General features: G+C 43.7%; 1 protein-coding gene across 2 annotated transcripts in view; it reads right to left on the reverse strand.

Annotated features, from left to right (window-relative positions):
* Positions 1–2,813: 2,813 nt before the first annotated feature.
* TRIM67 (tripartite motif containing 67) overlaps positions 2,814–18,706 on the reverse strand; it is a gene marked incomplete at both ends in the record, with an annotated part of 35,290 nt that continues 19,397 nt past the window's right edge. Inside the window, 5 exons of one of the 2 annotated variants that reach the window (XM_081998352.1) lie at positions 2,814–2,879; positions 4,392–4,554; positions 10,500–10,803; positions 11,856–11,994; positions 14,909–15,066. In XM_081998352.1, the coding sequence (XP_081854478.1) occupies positions 2,814–2,879; positions 4,392–4,554; positions 10,500–10,803; positions 11,856–11,994; positions 14,909–15,066 (830 nt within the window). The remainder of the gene's footprint in view (positions 2,880–4,391; positions 4,555–10,499; positions 10,804–11,855; positions 11,995–14,908; positions 15,067–18,706) is intronic. The other variant, XM_081998353.1, reaches the window with a different exon arrangement.

Below are 18,706 nucleotides of genomic sequence, written 5' to 3' on the forward strand. Positions count from 1 at the left end.
ACTTCAGTTAGTTTTTGACCTATGCTAAATTAGTCTTAGTAATGCAGGTTACCTACTTCTAACTGTATTCCTTTTATTTTATTTGCATTTCCACTAGGTTAAAAGGAAACTGTAATGGTAGCTGGTCCGCACCCTACTTTTATGAATTTTAGAATGTGTAGAGAATAACAAATGAGCTTCTCTACAGCTCTGAAGCATGTCCCTATTTCCATTAGAAATTAGTAACCTGTGTCACCCACTGCATTCTCCCCAAGGTATAATACACCAGGAACTAATACCAAAGCAACTATGAAAACCAAAACCAAGTACTGCTAAGACTTCTAAAACCCATTCAGAATTCATTTTAAACATCTGGTAGTGGTTGAAGATTGGAAAGATGTAAATTCATCTGAGTTTCCTTCACAGAAATTGGGAGTAAAGACAAAGTCCCAAAAACAAACAATGCCCTTTTGTTTTTAATAAAACAAGTGAAAGTGGAGTGCCTTCTGTAGTAAAATTATCATGGGATGTTTCCCAATATAAAAAAGATGTGCAACTTATGTACAGTATTCCCATACACCGCTCTGACTGGCAATACTCAAAGCCAATGCCATGATTACAACTGTTAGGCTCACAGAAGAGCACACTCAAGAGGAAATTCAGGGTCCGGTAACATTCTAGCTGAGGTAGGTTAAAACAGACCCGCTAATTAGAAAATCCTGCACAAGTTCATATGGCATTAAATGAAACTGAAAATTACAACAGAGTTGGTCTCTGCTGTTCTCTAAGAAACCAAGATGAGCAGAGCACAGTTATTCCAATGTCCACAAGTTTACTAATACAATCCATTCCAGACTTTGAAGAAAGTACCGTTGCTTTCCCACTTAAAAGCTTATTTTATTTTTTCCTGTGGGTAGATTTTATTTCCTATTTCAGTCTTGACATCACTGAAGATGCACTGCTGTTCTGCAGGAGTGGTGGGCTACAGGATGCTTGGCTGGTTACAGGCAGCATGATGGCAGACTGCTTTTTGTCTGTGCCATAGCCCAGGACTGTTTTGTTCTGGGCTGCCTCCCCTTCCCCACAATGGCTGCAAGGTGGGACGACCCCAGGGATGATCCTGGCCGCTCTGCCCCAGGGAAGCCTTGCCATCGCTCAGCACTTCCCGAGTGATGTTCTCTGGTAGGAGACCAGAAGTGGACCTGCAGCAGGATGCTTGGGCTGTTTGTCCTGTGGCTGTGGTTTAATGCAAGGCTGTAAGCTGGATTTTGGTCAGAATATTTGTTTTCAGGTTTAATAATTACATGTCTGATAACAATATGCATGTGTGTATACGTATGCTCGGAGAGGAAAATTTGTATAAGTGGCAGGATTTAAAAAAAGGAAATAGCACATTGATGGAATTTAAGAGTTTATACTTTTCTTGTTTGATAGCACCACACTTAGGTAGGGTTAGGGTGACAGAGTTCGAGATGTCATGGGCTCACAGAGTCTGCTGCGTCTTGCCCTTACGCATTGCCACTATACACACACGCACTTGCATACGTTGACTGGGTTCAGAGGAGAAGCAGCACACACACAAATCAATGTGTTTTCTGACAACAGCATGCAGGTGACACTGCCATGGCTGTGGGCAAGTTCCCTGTCAGTCAGACTCTAGTTGTCATGGGCAGCACCCTAAATGGCCGCTTGTTTTCATCGGAGATGCCAGACACAGGTAAGTCTTGCAAAAGATTGATATCACAATCCAGAAAAATTCTTAGAGACGGATTTCACATCAATGCTATGAATCTCTCTCGCTCAAGTGCTTCATTAGGATCAAGACATTAATTAGCTCATATTAATCTAATAGAAAATTAAGGCTTCTGATCTCAAAGCTACATTGGAACTACAGCTGCCCAGGGCTTATCAGGATCAAGGATGGAAAGCAGCATTTCTCTACATGGGATAGTTTGCATGTGCCATATTTAAATAAAACTCTTATCAATTCAATTCAAAGGCATCTCCCCTGCACCGTTTTTCAAGAGTTGTGCTGATAACCACAATCAGATCTTCTGTATGTGATAGTCTCCACAATCACACCTAAATAACAAACACTAAAATGTATCAAGGATGTTTTTCTCTCTACTTTTTGTATCTGAATTCTGCACGTGTCACAGTGTTAGCTAAAATGAGTGTAACTATTACATGGCGGTGTTTGGAAACCAAACTTATTCTCGTTGAAGATAACAACGTAAGTTCTGCCACTGAATCCTAAGGGAACTTTATCCCATAGCTTACTGCAGTCTAGAGCCAGAAGGAATAATTAATAGTCATTTCAGCCCCTGAATGTAATGGACAACCAGGAATTCTTGAGCTCACAGCCTCCACTTCAGCTGTCAAAACATATGCTTTCTTGATTTAAGGACTTCAGGCAGCAAGGGAATCCAGTCCACCTACTGGGAAATTGCTCCAACAACTGTTGTCCCTCAGTCTTACCCATTTTTTCTGGCATCCCTAATATCTTTTAAGCATAAATCCAGCCATGAGAGAGAAAATACACTCATTTAACCATTGGCTTTATAAATGTATGCGTGTGTGCGCACATGTATGTACATACGTATGCAATGCAGTGTAGATATGTTCGGGTACCCAACTGCAATCGAGTGCCAGTTCAGTGGGTACGCTTGCTAAATTAAAAACGGAGTGGGCTAGCTGTAACCAGCAGATTATTAGGTGAGCTGTACAACGTTTTAAGTCAGGGAAGAGAATGCTTTTCTACTGACTTACTGAAAAGTGCCAAATCACACTGACAAAGCTTACAGAATCCAGCACAGGGTCGGGCAGGGGCTTCATTAGTTGCTGGGCAACTTGGGCTGTTTTACACATTGTGGCACCTCCAGTCCCGTGTGCAGGGTCACCTGCACAAAGAAGAAACAACACATAGATTCAAAACTGGGACATCCTCAGCAGAAAGCATTTGTGAAGGCCAAGAGCAAGTAAATGACAAGGGAAGGGCTGTGGGACTTCAGGTCCAGGTTTAAGTCATCAAGAATATTAATAGCAATGATATTGAGTCCCTAAAAGAAACAAGTCTCCTTCCCCTTTCCCTCCTGAACACCTTGGGGTCCAGAAGCCAGGTGTCCGTATCACTTCCCAAATCCAGCCACCAGTTGTAGGTCCCAGTAGTACTGCTTGCTAGACACAAGGTGGATGGTGTCTTTGTGAGAGGGACCCCGAGTATTTCAGGACAGGGATCACACAGTGGAGCTCATGTACTAAGTATAAGAAAATCCTTTTATTTGCTGTCCTTGGCAGGACAGAGCACAGGACATTTTAGTGCTCTTTCTATAACCTGACCTCTTTACAAGGTCAGGGTTCCCACACAGATGTACGAGAGCACCATTCAACAGCACCCACAAGCTTAGACTCAGCGTTTCCCCCTGCACCCTTGTTGTCCACGCTCTGCCTTAACTCAGTTGTGGTAAGAAATGTAAGCCAGGTACTTAAAGGCTGTAGGTAGCTAAAACTGAAGGTAGGTTGTGAGTAAAAATCTGTGTTGAATACAGCAGTGAGGTGCCCAGAGAAGTGCCTGTATCTTCCACGTTGGTTCATCAAATACAATAAATCTATGAAACCTTGAAAGATTTGGATGCCACCAGTAACGAATGCTAAATGTTCATGTACTAATAAGGCCATGCGAGGTTTCTGGTTTCAGTTTGGGTGTTTTAAATGATGAGTGTTCCATGCTGACTGCATTGGTCCTGCCTGACCTAAGCTGACCTCCTTCAGTCCTCAGGCTCCTGGGTGTTTCCATAGCTTCTCCCTTACACTACATCGTGTTTCTGGCCATATGCAGTGGCCTTGAAGTAAAAATGCATTATATTTAAAGAGGGTTCCTCCAAGAGGAGGTCCTCTTGAGAACAGAGAGCAACCTCCAAAATTCAGAAAGAGCAGGAATGATGCACTGACTGGGTCTTCTCTGCTGCACTAATTCTCTGGCCCACGTTGTCTTTGTTCTCCTCGCCACTGCACTGCTCACATTTCTGTCTCTTGCCAATGTTAATAATCTCCAATATAAGATCTAAGAGGAATTAGGATACTCATGTTTTTTAGTCAAACTGGCAGAGGAAGCCTTAGCACCACTGCTTTCCAAGTGGAGCATTGCAGCAAAATAAGTGTAGGAATTAGTGTGTGCAGGTACTTTTACTTGTTTTGACAGCATTACTCCTCACATCTGTGAGGCAAGGCAGAAAGTCAACTGCAGTTTTCCAAAAAGTGTTAGTAGCCGAGGTATCAGTCTGAGAGGGAAGGAGCCCCTATCGATGCTGACTACCTACAGATGATGTTATCAGCCGCAGCAGCAATGGCCAGTAGCATACATTCTCCTTCAGATGAGAAGGGTAAGTGGGGCTGAACTGCAGAAGACTTACCTGAACGTTTCGATTGAGGCTCAATGCAGGCATGAAGACACCCTCGATGTTTTCAAATGCTGGAGGGCCTTGCTGCTGCCCATTTATGTAAAAGGTCAGGTTGTGCTTGTTCAGATCCAGGAGAATACCAACGGTGGCACCTTTAGCAACTCCTCCTTCAGTCCTAAGGTACAAAGGGACCACACTGTTGGTGAAGGCAGTGCTACACCACCACTGCTCTCTCTAGGACAAGGCAGTCTAACTTAGCAAAGCCAAAGTGGAGCAGCAGGGTGAAATGATTATCCCCACGACATTTGGCAGTGACTGATCCACACCTTTACCTGAAGCATATGTACCACGCTCATGGGAGCTTAATGGGGCGATCCTAAAGAGGAATTAGGCCCATCTCTCCTCCAACTGCAATCTAAGAGCTGAAAATAGGGTCCAGAGCTAACAGGTCCCCTCAGCTGATGAGAGGTGGGGAGGTGAGCAGGTCAGGTCAGTACTGAGTGTGTGGGACAGGAGCCCTGGAGGCACGGCTCCTCAGAGCATCCTTGCTATAGTGAAGTGATGCACTGCAGGAAATAAAAAAGCAGAAAGCTCCTTTCCTAGGCGTTCATTTCTAATCATTATGCCTGCTAACAGCTCGAGGCTCAGCCTTCCAGTTCAAGTACTGACCTTGGCATCCCCTAAGGGGACCCAACCTTCCAGAGACCAGGGAGCCAGGACACGTACAACAGATAGTGGTTTTGGGGAGGAAGGGAAGGTGGGTCTGGTTGGGGATAAGCGTAGCTCCCTGATGGTCAAGGTGCTCAGCTATAGCACTGGGAGCTGTTTCAAGTGTGCGGGCACGGTTATTAATACCCGTGATAATTGGTTGTGTCAGGAGCAGCTGCTGAGAGCTATGGTGGTATCAGAGCTTGCCAGGACAGACTCAGCCAGCCATTACACGCTTGAGCGATTTGACATTAATGCACTTTGATTTGGGGGTTAGTCAAACCCAGCATTACTTTAAAGAGCACTGAGCAAAAAAAATCTAGTAGATACACAGATTGGCCACAGGCACTGCTACTCTGCTAATATCATGGGGGCTCTGCAATGGATTTACAGCCTGACACGATTTGTTCAGGGTAAATCAGATTTCAAATAATTTGCAGCAGGAAAGGAAGCAGCTGTCTTTTGTCCCACGCACTCCCCTCAGGCACATAACATTCACAAGATTAATGCAATTTTAACATAAAATTTATAACAATAGGTAGGCAAAACATAAAAAAAAGGGGGGATGTCAAAATATGATTAGGAAGAATATAGTGCAGGGTGAGAAATTTTTATCTTGCCCACTAGGTGTCATAAACTGATTTCCTTTAGACTAAATGTGGCACATGGCATTTTCTCTGAAGGTAAAGGGAGTTTTATCTGTGGCATAATAGTATAGAATGCTATCCTGACTTCTCCATTTAAAGCTCTTCAAACAATAATAGTATAGGTGAGAATCACGAATGGGCTCCGAGATGTGTTAGATTTCAAACTTTACCATTCTCAGGTTCCTTTTATTTGCTTTCTGGACCTATAAGCATTAACAGGTTTCTCTTTGAGCTCTTCTCCAAACCATAAAGTAAATGATTTTCCAACAAAAGTTAAGATGCTTACCTATCTTCGGTATCTCAATATCTAGACTGTTTTTATCAAAAGCACTGAATTGTAAATCTTGTGATGAGATTGTGGGAAGCAACAGTACTACGATCTAGAGCTATTTACAAATAGATTACATTATTTTTTTTCCTCTGTTTAGGAACAGCGTTGATTGTAGGGCACTACATTTTATATCCCGCAGTGTTTTAAAATAGATTTTATGACATCCGTCTAAATGACATTGATTCTCTTAGGGAAACAGAAACAGCAGCCTTTGCCTTTTTGAGATTACTATGCTCTTTCCTATGTGATAAGCTAATTCGCTTCTTGCGGGCTAATTATCTGTGTGCTGCGCAGTGACACCGAGTGACTCCTCTGCAGCCCCGGGGACGGTCCCGCTGAAGAGGAGACGGATGCTGCCTGCAGAGCCCAGCCGAGGTGAGTGCGGGACCCAACTGAGGCCCCTCCAGGAGGCAGAGGGGCCCGGGGGCAGAGCAGGGGGTTGGGGACCCTCTCCCTTCCTTGCTGACACAAGTCTTGCAGGACTTCAGCAGGTAGATTGCCCCGTTCCTCGTCTGCCACCTCCCCACAGTGAGCAACCAGCTCCGGCAGGACGCAGCCAGGGCGAGGGCAAGCAGGGGCACTTGGCCGTGCTGCTACCAGGGAGGCTGGACTTCTTCTGAGGCTGAACAGCGGCTCTTCCCGAGCATCCCACGATTCCCCTGGGAACAGTACTTGGAGGACTCCAGCGCTTTTTGGACTACTGTCATGGCCACTTCCTTTAGGAGGAGAGGTGGGAGAGTCAAAGTTTCATGAGCAAACGTATGCAAATAATTTCCTCGCTCTTATGTACATCATTTAGACAGTATTACGGCATCATTTTTCTAATAAATGCCTTAGTTGCAATAAAAGAAGCCTACTAGCTCAAGAGATACTCAAACTGATGCTCCTCTCACCTGGTACCCCTCTGTGGCAGCATGTAGAACAGCTGCTGCTTTACTGTAATGCATTTTTTAAACTACTTAATGACAGTTATACCATAGGCCCTAGTAATCTGCAGACCATATAAAAGAAAAATACAACTGTTTGTTACAATACTTCTTCAACGAATACTTAGCATTCATTAAATGATAATGCCATTTTGAAGACAGGCACCACTCTCTCATTATTTCAAGCAAATCCTACTTCTCACACCTCTTTTCTCACAGTCCTGCACATTTTTGTTTCTATGTGCAACGATAAGTCCTGAGTGTGGATGTGCTGTGTGGAAGCCTCAAGGTCAGAGTACAGAGAGGGGAATCTGGCTGCCATGAAAAATGCCATTGCCTGTGGCAGTGGAGGCTGTTATTCTAAGATGCTTTCAGCAGCAGCTTGGACAACGTGCAGAATAGGACTGCATGGACCGGCTTGAGGAATTAAGAACAGTAATACGTTTCACTATCACTGAAAAATAAAGCTTAACAATTTATGAACACTTTAATAAACTGAAGAATTAATTTAACTCTCTGTTAACAGTATTTTAATCGTAAGCTTTACAGTAACTTAAGAACCTTACCATGTCTATTGTCAAGGACAGTATTTTTCAGTGAATTATAACACTTTTGTGTGATGAAAACCTGGTCTTGGGATCTCTGAAGTCGCTGAATAGACTCTCCTGATCGCAGGGTTTTTTAAGTCTACGCTCCGAATTTTCTAGATTTTGACTTCCCACTGTCTTTCAGTATAAAACTTTCCAGTGTAATTTCCGTCTCTTTCTTTTTCTAGCCGTGTAGCAGCTCGCGTACTGCCTATAGCACCAGGTACTCCTGCTCTTGGGAACTTTGCCAAGGAACGGATCTATTGCACTGAATGCCACTGCCTCTTAGCAACGGGCATACATCATCTCTGGTGTGAACTGATCATTTCTAGGAACAACGAGGCTGAAAGGTGCCTCACAACGCTCTATCCCTGCCCTAAAGTGTTTTCTTAACCAGTTTGTTCAACCTGTTCTCAAAGGTTTCCTCTGCTTTTGATAGCATTAGAGTCTTCTGTTCATGCCTTTTCCAGCATTATGGAAGTCATGCTAGTTTTTAAGGATGTAGACGGGTCCAATTTTGCACGCTGTGAGTGAAAGAAACAGGAAAGTAGTCTAAACGTGACAGGCCCCATGAATAAGTCTTTCAAGCACCACCTCAACTTATCCTTGAAGCTAGTCATTTATTTATTGCCCTAATTTATTCTCATGAAGATTAGGAACCATGAAACGATTACTAAGATGCAACCTCCATCACAATAACATCCGAGAGGCTAAAAGCTGACAATAAATTTCCTTTGGACTATGACACTGTGCTGTCAGGCACTTGTCTCCAGTGGGGAAAAACAACTAGGCGGCAATAACTGTTTCCACAAGACTATTACAGCTAATGAGTTAAAAAACTGACCTACTTGACTGTCACGGTTAAAAATATAAAGCCTAGACCTAATTTCATTGAAGCGCATGTGATTTTATAAGGCTATATGCCCTTTACAAGTGTACTTCACTTGAACAGATATTCCATGGGTCTACCCATGCCTTGGATGTGCCTGCAAAGCCTTTGTGTTTTATCTAATAAAAACTGGGAAACTATCATCAACAGAAGGCACTTTGTTCTCCTGTTTAAGCAGGATGATTGGAAATCCAAAATGTTTCTATTGTTTGTACTTCCCAGAAAAAAAGCTTTTGTTTAGCTTGTGTGCTGCTTGCTGGGACGAGCATGCCGAGGACCAAATCCATAAAATAGGTTTCTGGGACAGTAGTACACACAATGGTTGCCAGCTTTTTTCCAGAAAACATAAGCTGTTTCCCAGAGCATTAAAATTAATACAGCTTAACATTACTTCCACCCTAAATCGAATCAAGATGTTAAAGGGACACAGAACCTTTTGATATATTTATTATACTGATGTTATTTTACTCTGCGTTGTCTTAGGACATGATCTAAGGTCTTTGGAGCCACGGAAAATATTCCAATTGACTTCAGATAGCTTTTGATCCAGCTACAAAGTTCATTACACCTGTCTGTAATGAACTGCAAAATCAAACCGTGTTTCAACAAAAATTCCCAGCAATTGCAGTATACTTACTTAAAATACAAGTATGCTTTAGAGTATAAATTACTGTTCAACGGGAGACATTACAACCAGCTTTAGGATACAGTGCATGTTGGCATGAACTTATCTCTTTAAGGAGATAATACCCGTATTTGAGCATTTTAAAAATCCCTGCAAGCCTTTCTTTTAATCATTCGGTATAACAGAAACCACACCTCAGCTAGTGAGTGTGGAAGACCTGCTGGGAGAGTCAACAGAAAATTAAGTCAAAATCGATTCCTGCTCTGCCACAGACCTGCTGCATATCCTTGGTCAGTCACTTTATTTGTACATCAGTCTCTCATCGTGATAGAATAGGTATACAAAGACATCATTTTCCAAAATAAGCAAGGGACTTAGGATCCTGAATCACACTCGCCAGCGGAGACCTTCTTAAGGGTCTCAGCTCCTGTAGTACCCAGCTGACCTTCAGCTAGGGCTGACCCTCTCATGGGACACGGAGGAAAAGCAGTGCAGTTCTGCTCTGGTGATGCCCCAGCGAGCTTCAGGCAAAGTTGACCTTGTCTCCCCTACACAGTCCAGCATCACATCGAGGAAACAGGCAGCACTAGGCAGAGGTAACTCATGAGCACTGAAAGCCATGCAACCGTGTCAGCACAACACTGGGTCTATGGTGATACACGTTGTCTCTGTGTGATCCATCCCGGGAGGTAGCTTCCGTTAGAACATGTCTCCCCACCACTCTCTTGCATAGAGCACACTGAGCCTCTGAGTGGTGGGAGAAAGAGGGGTTTGGTAATGATGGCTTAGGGACATTCTGAAATCCTCCTTTGTGTAAGTTGGTTGTACTAGTTGAGACACTTTTCAACGCTCTTCAGTACAACAACTCAGTTGGACAGAAGCTGTCACTTAGCCTTCACTGCCAAACAGTCCTTTGTGTCCAGATCACTCTAGGTGTGACCTACAGCATTAACTTTAATCAGCTTTCAGGACTTTCAGGACTAGCATTTTGGACAGGTTATCACCAGTGCTTTGTGTAATTATTGTGCAACCCTGCAGCCAAGATTCCTCCTAAGGAAGAGAATCAATCACCTTTCTCCCTGCGCTCCTCCAGCAATGAGAGAGAAATCCTGCATCCCAGTGTGCTGTGCTACCATCTGCTGATGCCATGGGTGGGATGTGCAGTAACAGGCTTAAATTAAAGCAAGGGGCATTTAGGCTAGGTCTCAGGAAAAAAACTAACAGTGAGGATAACAAACACCAACACAGATTGCTAAGGTGCAATTGCTGTCACCGGTGATTTTTAAGAAGGAATAAAATAACTACATTTAGCAGGCAGATGGACTAGATGGCTTGCTGAGACCCCTTCTTCTGACGGAAAGCAGAAAAAACAATCAGTAATGAGAAAAGCATGCAAGTGGCGCTTACCGGTTGGTGTGAGAATTGCAATGCATGAACCAGCTACGGTTGTTGTCAACGTACATGGCCCATGCCTTGTCGTCCTTGCCTAGCATCATGTCCTTGACAACGTTAATCCTGGCAATACCGAAGGCTGGGTCTGGATGGTTGTCATACCGGTCCACGTGCAGTTCCCAGTAATGCACGCCCTTGGAGAAGGCTGCTGTGCCAAGAACAACCCGGTCATCGTAGCTGTTGCAGGTGGCAGTCTGGTTGTCATTCGACAGCACTATGTCTCTGTGAGCTGAGGAGGGGTCGAAGGTGAACCATGCCACTGTGGAAGGGGAAAAGGAAAGCCAGGATTATGGCAGAACAGCCTGTGTTCAAGTATCGTCTGCTTTACTTCAATCAGGAGAATGAGATTCTGCCTTTCCAAAGACCCCACTGCACTTTCAGGTAACAAAGACAATCTTTCCTTGTTTCTGTAGGCAGCTACACAAGATTGCTTTGAGCCGGTACCCTGCTGGTTTTCAGCTCAGAAGCGCCTTACACTATCTGTGCCTGTTCCTCTGCATGTAAGCTGCTAAGGACAGTGACTTTCTGTTCTCACACAGTAACAAGAAAGTCTTTGAGGAGTCAAAGGCTTCTCCATGATACGGAAAGTGCTCACATAGGTGAATTGGTTCAGGATTGCTTTTAATGGGAATGGAGTTCCACTGTGTCCGTGGTGGTTAGGGCTGACTTCACTAGTTTACCAAAGTGGGGAAAAAAAAGGAAAAAAAAAAAAAAACCCAGAAAAAGCTCTTAAAGTATAAATATTTTATACTGGCCTATTTTGGCAACACAGCATAAAAGTAGAAGTGATAATAGCATGCACTTCTTGATTCATTACAATATCATTAACGAAGATGAACTTCTTGTAATGCTCGTATGGATGTCAAGTATAATTACAGAGGAACAAGCATGAATTCCCATCTCTGCATTATCAAACCTTGCTGTGAAATAGAAGTAGTAGTGAAGAAAAAGGCAAATTCCAAAGATAAATGGAGAAGTGGAGACAGAGTGGCACAAAAATATTCCATGTGTTGCATAACTGCATATGTATGCTAAAGCAAATAAGAATCTTAGTTAGACCCCAGACTTCTACAGCCAAGTAAAATTGCATGATTTCAAACCTGAAGTGTTACTGATCCCAGAAAATCCCCAAAAGTGCTAGGAGGAGAGCTCAGTCCCTGTGCACACTCAGTCCCTGGCCTCTCCGCTCAGATGGTCCAAAATCTCCATGCCAGCAAGTGCCAAAAATATTAGCGGGTATAAAGGGATGGAAGTGTCCTGCCGCTGAGACCTGCAGCTTTTCACTTAGGAACTGGCAAAAACCCAACTCACCATCCGATGTCTGTAAAATAACTGTCTTGCTGTAAGGACCAACTCCTGATGAGTTGAAAGCTTTGACTCTTGCATTATAGGTACTGTTGAAATGAAGGCCATCGATGGTGCAGAGAGTCTCCTTGCCAACATATACTTCCTAAACATTCAAAAAAAAAAAAAAAAGGAGAGAAAGGGGGACATAGTTTAACTGTTTCTCTGTGCATTGTGAGTACATGTTAAGGTTTCTAAATATAAGCCACAAGTGAACAGCTTCTCATTGCTTCCCAGGATGTAGAAGTTATGCTGTTTAACACAGCCAGCCACAGCACTGGAGACATCAAGGATGGTTAGCAGTGGAGACACTAAGGTGAAGATGAAGCTGGAAAAGTACAGCAATAAAGGGCAACACAGAAAGATCTTAATTTTTATCATCTTTCCTAAACATCTACTCCAAAACACTGTTTCGGATAGTAGTTCCAGAGTCTGACCCACAGTGGCTGTTCTTATATTTACGTAAGGCCAAAAAAGGAGGGTGTGGAAGAATAAAAAACCAGCAAGTAAGCACAGTTTTATTCTGTTGGAAAGGTTGTCTTTTGCCCATGTTAAAATATAATTTTGAAACCTGCAAACACAAAGCCAGAAGAAACTGATCTCCTAAAGACTAGGATCACATGCATCACAATGAAACAGCAACTAGACAACAGAATAAAATTCTTCAAAGATTTATTAAACAAGCAAGCACTTGTGTAATGTGAAATATTTCAGGAAGAGGAACATCTAGGCAGACTAATGAAGACGATCAGTCAGGTTATACAGTCTATGATGAACTGAAAGGAGCCTAGAAACCTCATGTCTGTTGGAAAACTGAATAGAAAATGACGGAAAAGGAAAAAATCCTGTCTTGGCAGCAGGTTGAAAGCCACAATTCCTTTCCACCTCCCATTTCTCCGATTCTGTGAAATCCAAAAGGCCCTAAAGAGTCTAAGTCTGAGATTAAGTAGGCCACTCAGACCCCAATTCAGTTAAGACACTGAAGTATATGCCTAAGTGTAGTCCTGTTGCTTAAGGCTCTTTGATATGAACCTAAAGTGAATTAAGTATGTGACGAATAAGAAAGGGATTACTTAAGTTTACAGTGGGCAATGTGTTTGTCCACTTTGTTACCATGGCGGCTGCTACAAATAACAAAATCTCTTGAGTCCTGAGTTAGCTGATGATCTTTCATGGAGAGAAAGAAGAGTTTTAATAGAATAGCTTGATTTATCTCCACGTTATATCATAGGCTGCCTGTGCAAAAAGTTGTGTTTGTAGGACAACTCTCACATTTTCTAATCCGTTACATATTTTTACCACTGTTCACTGCTTGTGTTTATCCAGATTGATGCTCTCTGTTATGATGGGAGACAAAAACCATTCTTTAAATCCACCCATCGAATACTGATAAAGTGCAGCCAGTGTCATTGCGTTCAGATATATAATCCTTCATGAAAGGGGTCAGCAAACTCTGCTTTGAAATAGCATTGCTGAGAAGCCTGCAGTTTATCATTCAATGGGTAAAACTGAGGGTGTTTCTACCACAGCAAGCAAAGCATTCCCCTGAGAAGTTGTCACCCTAGATTTTTAAGGATTGTGTCTTTTTCAGTCCAAAGTCCTGACGTGGCAGTGCTGGCAGTCCTAAAACCTTCGCCAGTTACAAAACCCCAAACACAAATGGGCTTGGATACACACCAACCTGAAAAGTTGTTTACTCACAAGTATTTATTTAGATGCGGATAGCCCTTGAAAAGGTTTATCCAAGACACTGGACTTTATAACACCTTGTTCCTAACTCTTCATTCATCACACACTGATAAATAACATGCTTACCTACTAATATTAACTATATCTGCAGCTCCCAGCAGCCGGTCACAAAGGTACCTTTTCACTCTTTCAGAAATGGAGCCCAGCCTCTTCAAACCCATGTGAAATGATATTTGGACCAAGGAACTGAGGAGACCTTCCAGAAACGCAGTGCCCTCTTCAAAATGTCCTGCCGATATCGCTTGTCTCTTCTAACGAGGGTCGTCCAGATCAGGTGCCTTCGCTGGCTATGGGTGTAGCGGTTTGGCACAGGAAAGCAGCTCCTTAGGTGGACGCGTGCCAGGCCATTTCTGAGCTTGAGAAACTTTTAGCCAGTTTGCAGCTCCTGAAGAAATGCCACCACATATTTTTGGCAAAATTTCCCACTTGTGAAGAGAGCAGCTGCGCTCCACAACGCTCTGCAGATGCTTTCAAGGCACTAGCTCCTAGGGAATGCACGAGGGCAGCCCGGTCCTGGGGCAACAGGCGCATGAAGCGTGCCTGAGGAGGAAGGGCCGCAGCTTCCAGCAGGACACGGCTGGCAGAAAGCTGGCTGAATTGTTTCTGTAGTTTGTTTATCAGGATGTGGCAAGAAGGGATGGGAGCCTATACATACCTTGCACCTGCAGCCAAGAGCAAGCATTTGTTGGCATCACCCTGAGGGTCTGGAAGGAGAGCCCTCGGGATGTCTTCCCGTACTTACCAACCCTGTGGCAGCGTGTCTGCGGAAAGTTTCCACTAGCCTGGTCTCATCCAACTCCCAGAGAAAAGATTTAGAAATCCCATCTTTTTATGCAGGATCCCATTTTTACTCAGAAAACCAGGAAAAATTGAGTTGCATTTCAGGACCAAGGATCTCAGCTGTTGAAACGGGGTGCTATGGACAGATGAGAGTAGGGGCTTGAAAGAAATTTCTGTTTTGTGGAATGAACCACTTTCAGCTCCTGTAGGCTAGTATGGGATTTTCTGCTCTGGTACACTGCAGGGGGACCTCAAGGCCCTCTTTGCCAGACCCCTGAGAAAAACCTCAACCAAACTTCCTACCCAAGCTGGGGGTCCTTCTAATAAGCAGCATTTGTACCACTTTCTACATCCATGTGATGGAAGCAGGGATGTTTTGACAACCCGTATCTTCCCTACCCCCTCTCCCCACCCTCGGACAGACACAAATCCATATCCTGAGGAGACTCACATACAAAGAAACACAAATAAATGCTGAATGAAATTCTCACTCGGAATTGGCCACCATCTCCATCATCAAGTTCCAAGATATAACCCTCCACCGGGTTGTGGCTCAAAGGTGGCATCCTCCAGGCCAATGTCACACTGTTGTTTCTGGTGCAGCACTTCTCCAGCTGCAGTAATGGGACGGGTGGCACTGTAACAGGAACTGGGTACAGATTAGTGCAACTCTGCCCTACCCCGTTAGTCTGTGCCGCAAGCAGTGTGACGACCGCTCACCTCCACCCCCTCGCAGGGGAGTCCATATTCGTTAGGAAGAGGGTCCGTTCCCTTCCTTGAAACAAATTGCAGTAAAAACGATATAACAAAATACCATTACTTGGTTAGACAAATAATTTGGCTGAAATACATGAACAGAAATGTATCTGGGTATGCTTCTGGTGCCTCCTAAGAACTACAGTCTGGGGACCTCAGGTCTGGTTTCCTTCCCAGGAAGGAAAGAAAAACTGGAAGAGTTTTTTCTCATGTTAGAGCACTTTGCCCCTGCTGTCCCCAAAAGAAGAGAGGGAGCAGCAGTGGCAAGGGGTGTCTTGGGCCATGGGGAGGCATGGGAGATGCATTTCATTAACGAAGAACTGGGTTATTAACAAGCAGAGCAGCCACTCCTCCCAGCAGGCCAGCGAGATAGAGCCTGAACTCCACTGACAGCAAGGAAACAATTCTTCACAATAGTTTTTTTTTTTAAATAAATCTAATCTAACCCCCCCCGTTTTTAATCAAAACCACCTTGCGTATGTTATCTTTATGGCAGCCATACTTAAAAGAAACTGTTGAAGAAAACTGCTCCATTTGCAAATTTTATCTAAATCCCTTGGTTCAGGTAGCAAAAGGAACTTCTGCACCACAGGAGACTGCTTGTGGCTCTCTCCTCTCAGAAATTACAGGTGCAAAGTTATCATCTACCAACATGCCTTTTTAGTGACTCGCTCAGGAGAAACACCAAGAGACTATTGACCGGACCAGCATCTTAAAACAGAGTAAAACATTCAGCCATGCCTCTGTAGGAAAGAGGCCTCCACCACAGCTTCTCTGCTAAACACAATCAAACTCTCACCATTCACTCTTTACTGGAAACTATAAAGTAAAATTTGGTCTTCTAGAGAGATCTGGCATCTATCTTACGTGCTGTTGAAATCACACGGGTTAAGTGAGATGTAAGTGATGCATAGACCCTGCCTGGTCTTCTGCCCAAGGCTGAATTTCACTGTTCAGGATCATTTCTGCACAGCTCAACTGTGTCTTACAAGGAGCTGGGCACTCTGAGCATTCATTGACTTAGCTCTTAACAATGTCAGCTTGCTCTTCTTTTATCTACTCTGCTTTGAGTCTCTAGTTTATTTTCCTCCCTCTGTCTGTGTGAGAGCTAAGCCCTCGAGCTGTTCTTTTCATCCTATTTTACCTCTCCAGATAAAAGAGGACTGTTTGCGTTTTGTGTGCCAAGCAGTCTGTGGGAAAATGGACGCTACTGTGTAATGGGGCTAAGGCTTCACCCTCACTTTGGAAGTGACATGAAAGTCAACATCACACTTGTGATAAACAGTGCCGAAGCTACCGTGCCTTTCTGCTGCCAGTATCCATCACTGCAGTGAACGCGGATGGTTGGTAGCCCAGAAAAATCACCGTGGTCTGAAACAAAAGAGCTTTATAAATTAGCTCTTGTGAAAAGAGAAAAAAAAAAAAGCCTTGTTCCTATTCTGTGATATCTAAGGATGATTCAGAGGGTGTCATAAATAAAAACCTGCTTGTTTTTTCACACAGAAAGTTCAGACTTTTCTCTAGGAGACACTGTGTCTGGAGAAGTAACAGAAATGTGACATTACAAGAGTCAAAAACCTGAAAATGAGCAATTTGGAGGTAATGGGATTTTTTAAGTAAATGAATCATTTTAAGTTTAGGGTTTTGTCTGTGTTTGTTAGCCTGTGTACTTCCAGTGATTGATGACCCTGGGAGACGATAGGGCTGTATCAGCCATCCACACTCCTGCCACTTTAACCCTCTCAGGAGGCAATCGCTGGGTCCTCCCCACTTCTGAGAATCCCCCTGGCAAAACTGGATGAAAACGGAAATCCTGAAGTGCATAAAGTGCAAAATACACAACACCCCCTCACCTCTGAATAAACCACTAACCTCTCCAACGCCTTGCAAAAATCTCCTAGGAACACTGATAGAACACTTTCAGGGACTGTTCGTGTAATGCACAATGCTGAAAAAAAAGCAGAATTTTTGGAGGAGAGTGTTTTACAAGTCCCTCTTAATTATGGAAACAGGAATGCCATCTAGGGTTAGAATATGTTTTCATATGGTAAAGTGCTATTGTTACCACTTCCCAGGGGCAGGGTGAATTTTGGCCATATGTGAGAGACACACATACTCTGGGGAAGTGCCTGGGCTTCTTTACTGTGTCACTGGACATTTAAGTTTTTGTGAGCAACCCTTAAAAGCCTCCTGCTCCCTTTGGGCCAGCTTGTGGCCTGAACTGCACAGCGCACGGTAGCTGAAGGAGAGGTAAGAAGCTCCCACCAAGCAGCTGTGCAGGTTTGCTGGATGATGCTGGCTGCATCTGCCCTCTTGCCTCCTCCCCTGGAGGTGGATGGGCAGAGATTTGCCTTGATCTCAGATCTGGGAGGAGAAAAGCTGAACACTTGTAAAAGTCATAGAAAAGTACGAAGCCAGTTGAATAATTGGGACACTGGGATATACTTCATAGTGAAGAGCAATGGGACAGGACTAAGAAAAGAAAAATAGGCTAAGCATCAGAAAAAGAAGAAGAATCACGTGTTAAATTACAGTGCTGTCCCACTTGTTCAACTTAAAGTCCTCCAGAGAGTTTTTGAAGGAAAAGATTAAAAACACAAAGGGAGATACGATACTGCCTTGGCACAGCAAGACCTATTAATGAGTCCGAATGATGTCCTGCTATTTTAAAAGTGCTTCACGCAGGTCACATTTAGCTAAAAAATGTGATACTGATGTCTGGTGTCGATTCAGCAGTTTCAAAAACACATTGCTCAATGTATCTCATAGCTGATCTCCTCTCAGGGTAGAGTAGGGCTGCTCTAAGATGTTGTCTGCTATTTGTCCTCTTGACAAGCAAGTTGTGCAATGATGCTCTCCACCTCCCCAGGTTAATTTTTAAAGGACTACGTGCAGTGAAAGAATGGGACCCTCAGAAACATGAAAACTTTGACCTCCTCCAAAACTGCAGTAGGGCCCTATAACAGCCTGAGCCACTGCTGTAGCAGTGTAGCAGTGTTATCAAGAGAGAAGGAAAGACCACAGGCAAAGACCTGGGTCCATGACGCAGAGCAGACAGAACCAGGGATAAAGGCTATGATGAAACAGTTACTCTCTCATTATCAGGGCTGTGCAGCTCACGGCTGGAGAAGCAGAGAAGGTTTGCGGCAGGAGATGTGTCTGGGGAACCTTCATGGACTGGTTTGCAGAAGAGGGAAGGAGTCACTCCTGACAAGGGCATATGAGTGAGTATTCAGAGGTGGTACAGAAAAATAGAGAGTAGCTGTATTTTTTCCTATTTTATACCTAGTCTCTGTTTTACAACAAATCAAGATTGCATGACACTTCCAGTTGTTTGAACAAAACAAACCTGGAACACATATTTGCCTGTGCCCATAGCTTGAATCGAGGAACTGTGATGTACACATTGAGCCAGTCATCAAAAAGAACAGGAATGTTGTGCCTAGGCACTCAGAAAAAGCAACAGAGAGAAGAAAACATGGACAGAGGAAAGAGATTCGGAAAAGCTCAAAATGCCAGCAATTACTAGAGCT

This window comes from Phaethon aethereus (genome assembly GCF_964289735.1).
Source record: "Phaethon aethereus genome assembly, chromosome: 3".
NCBI lineage: Eukaryota > Metazoa > Chordata > Aves > Phaethontiformes > Phaethontidae > Phaethon > Phaethon aethereus.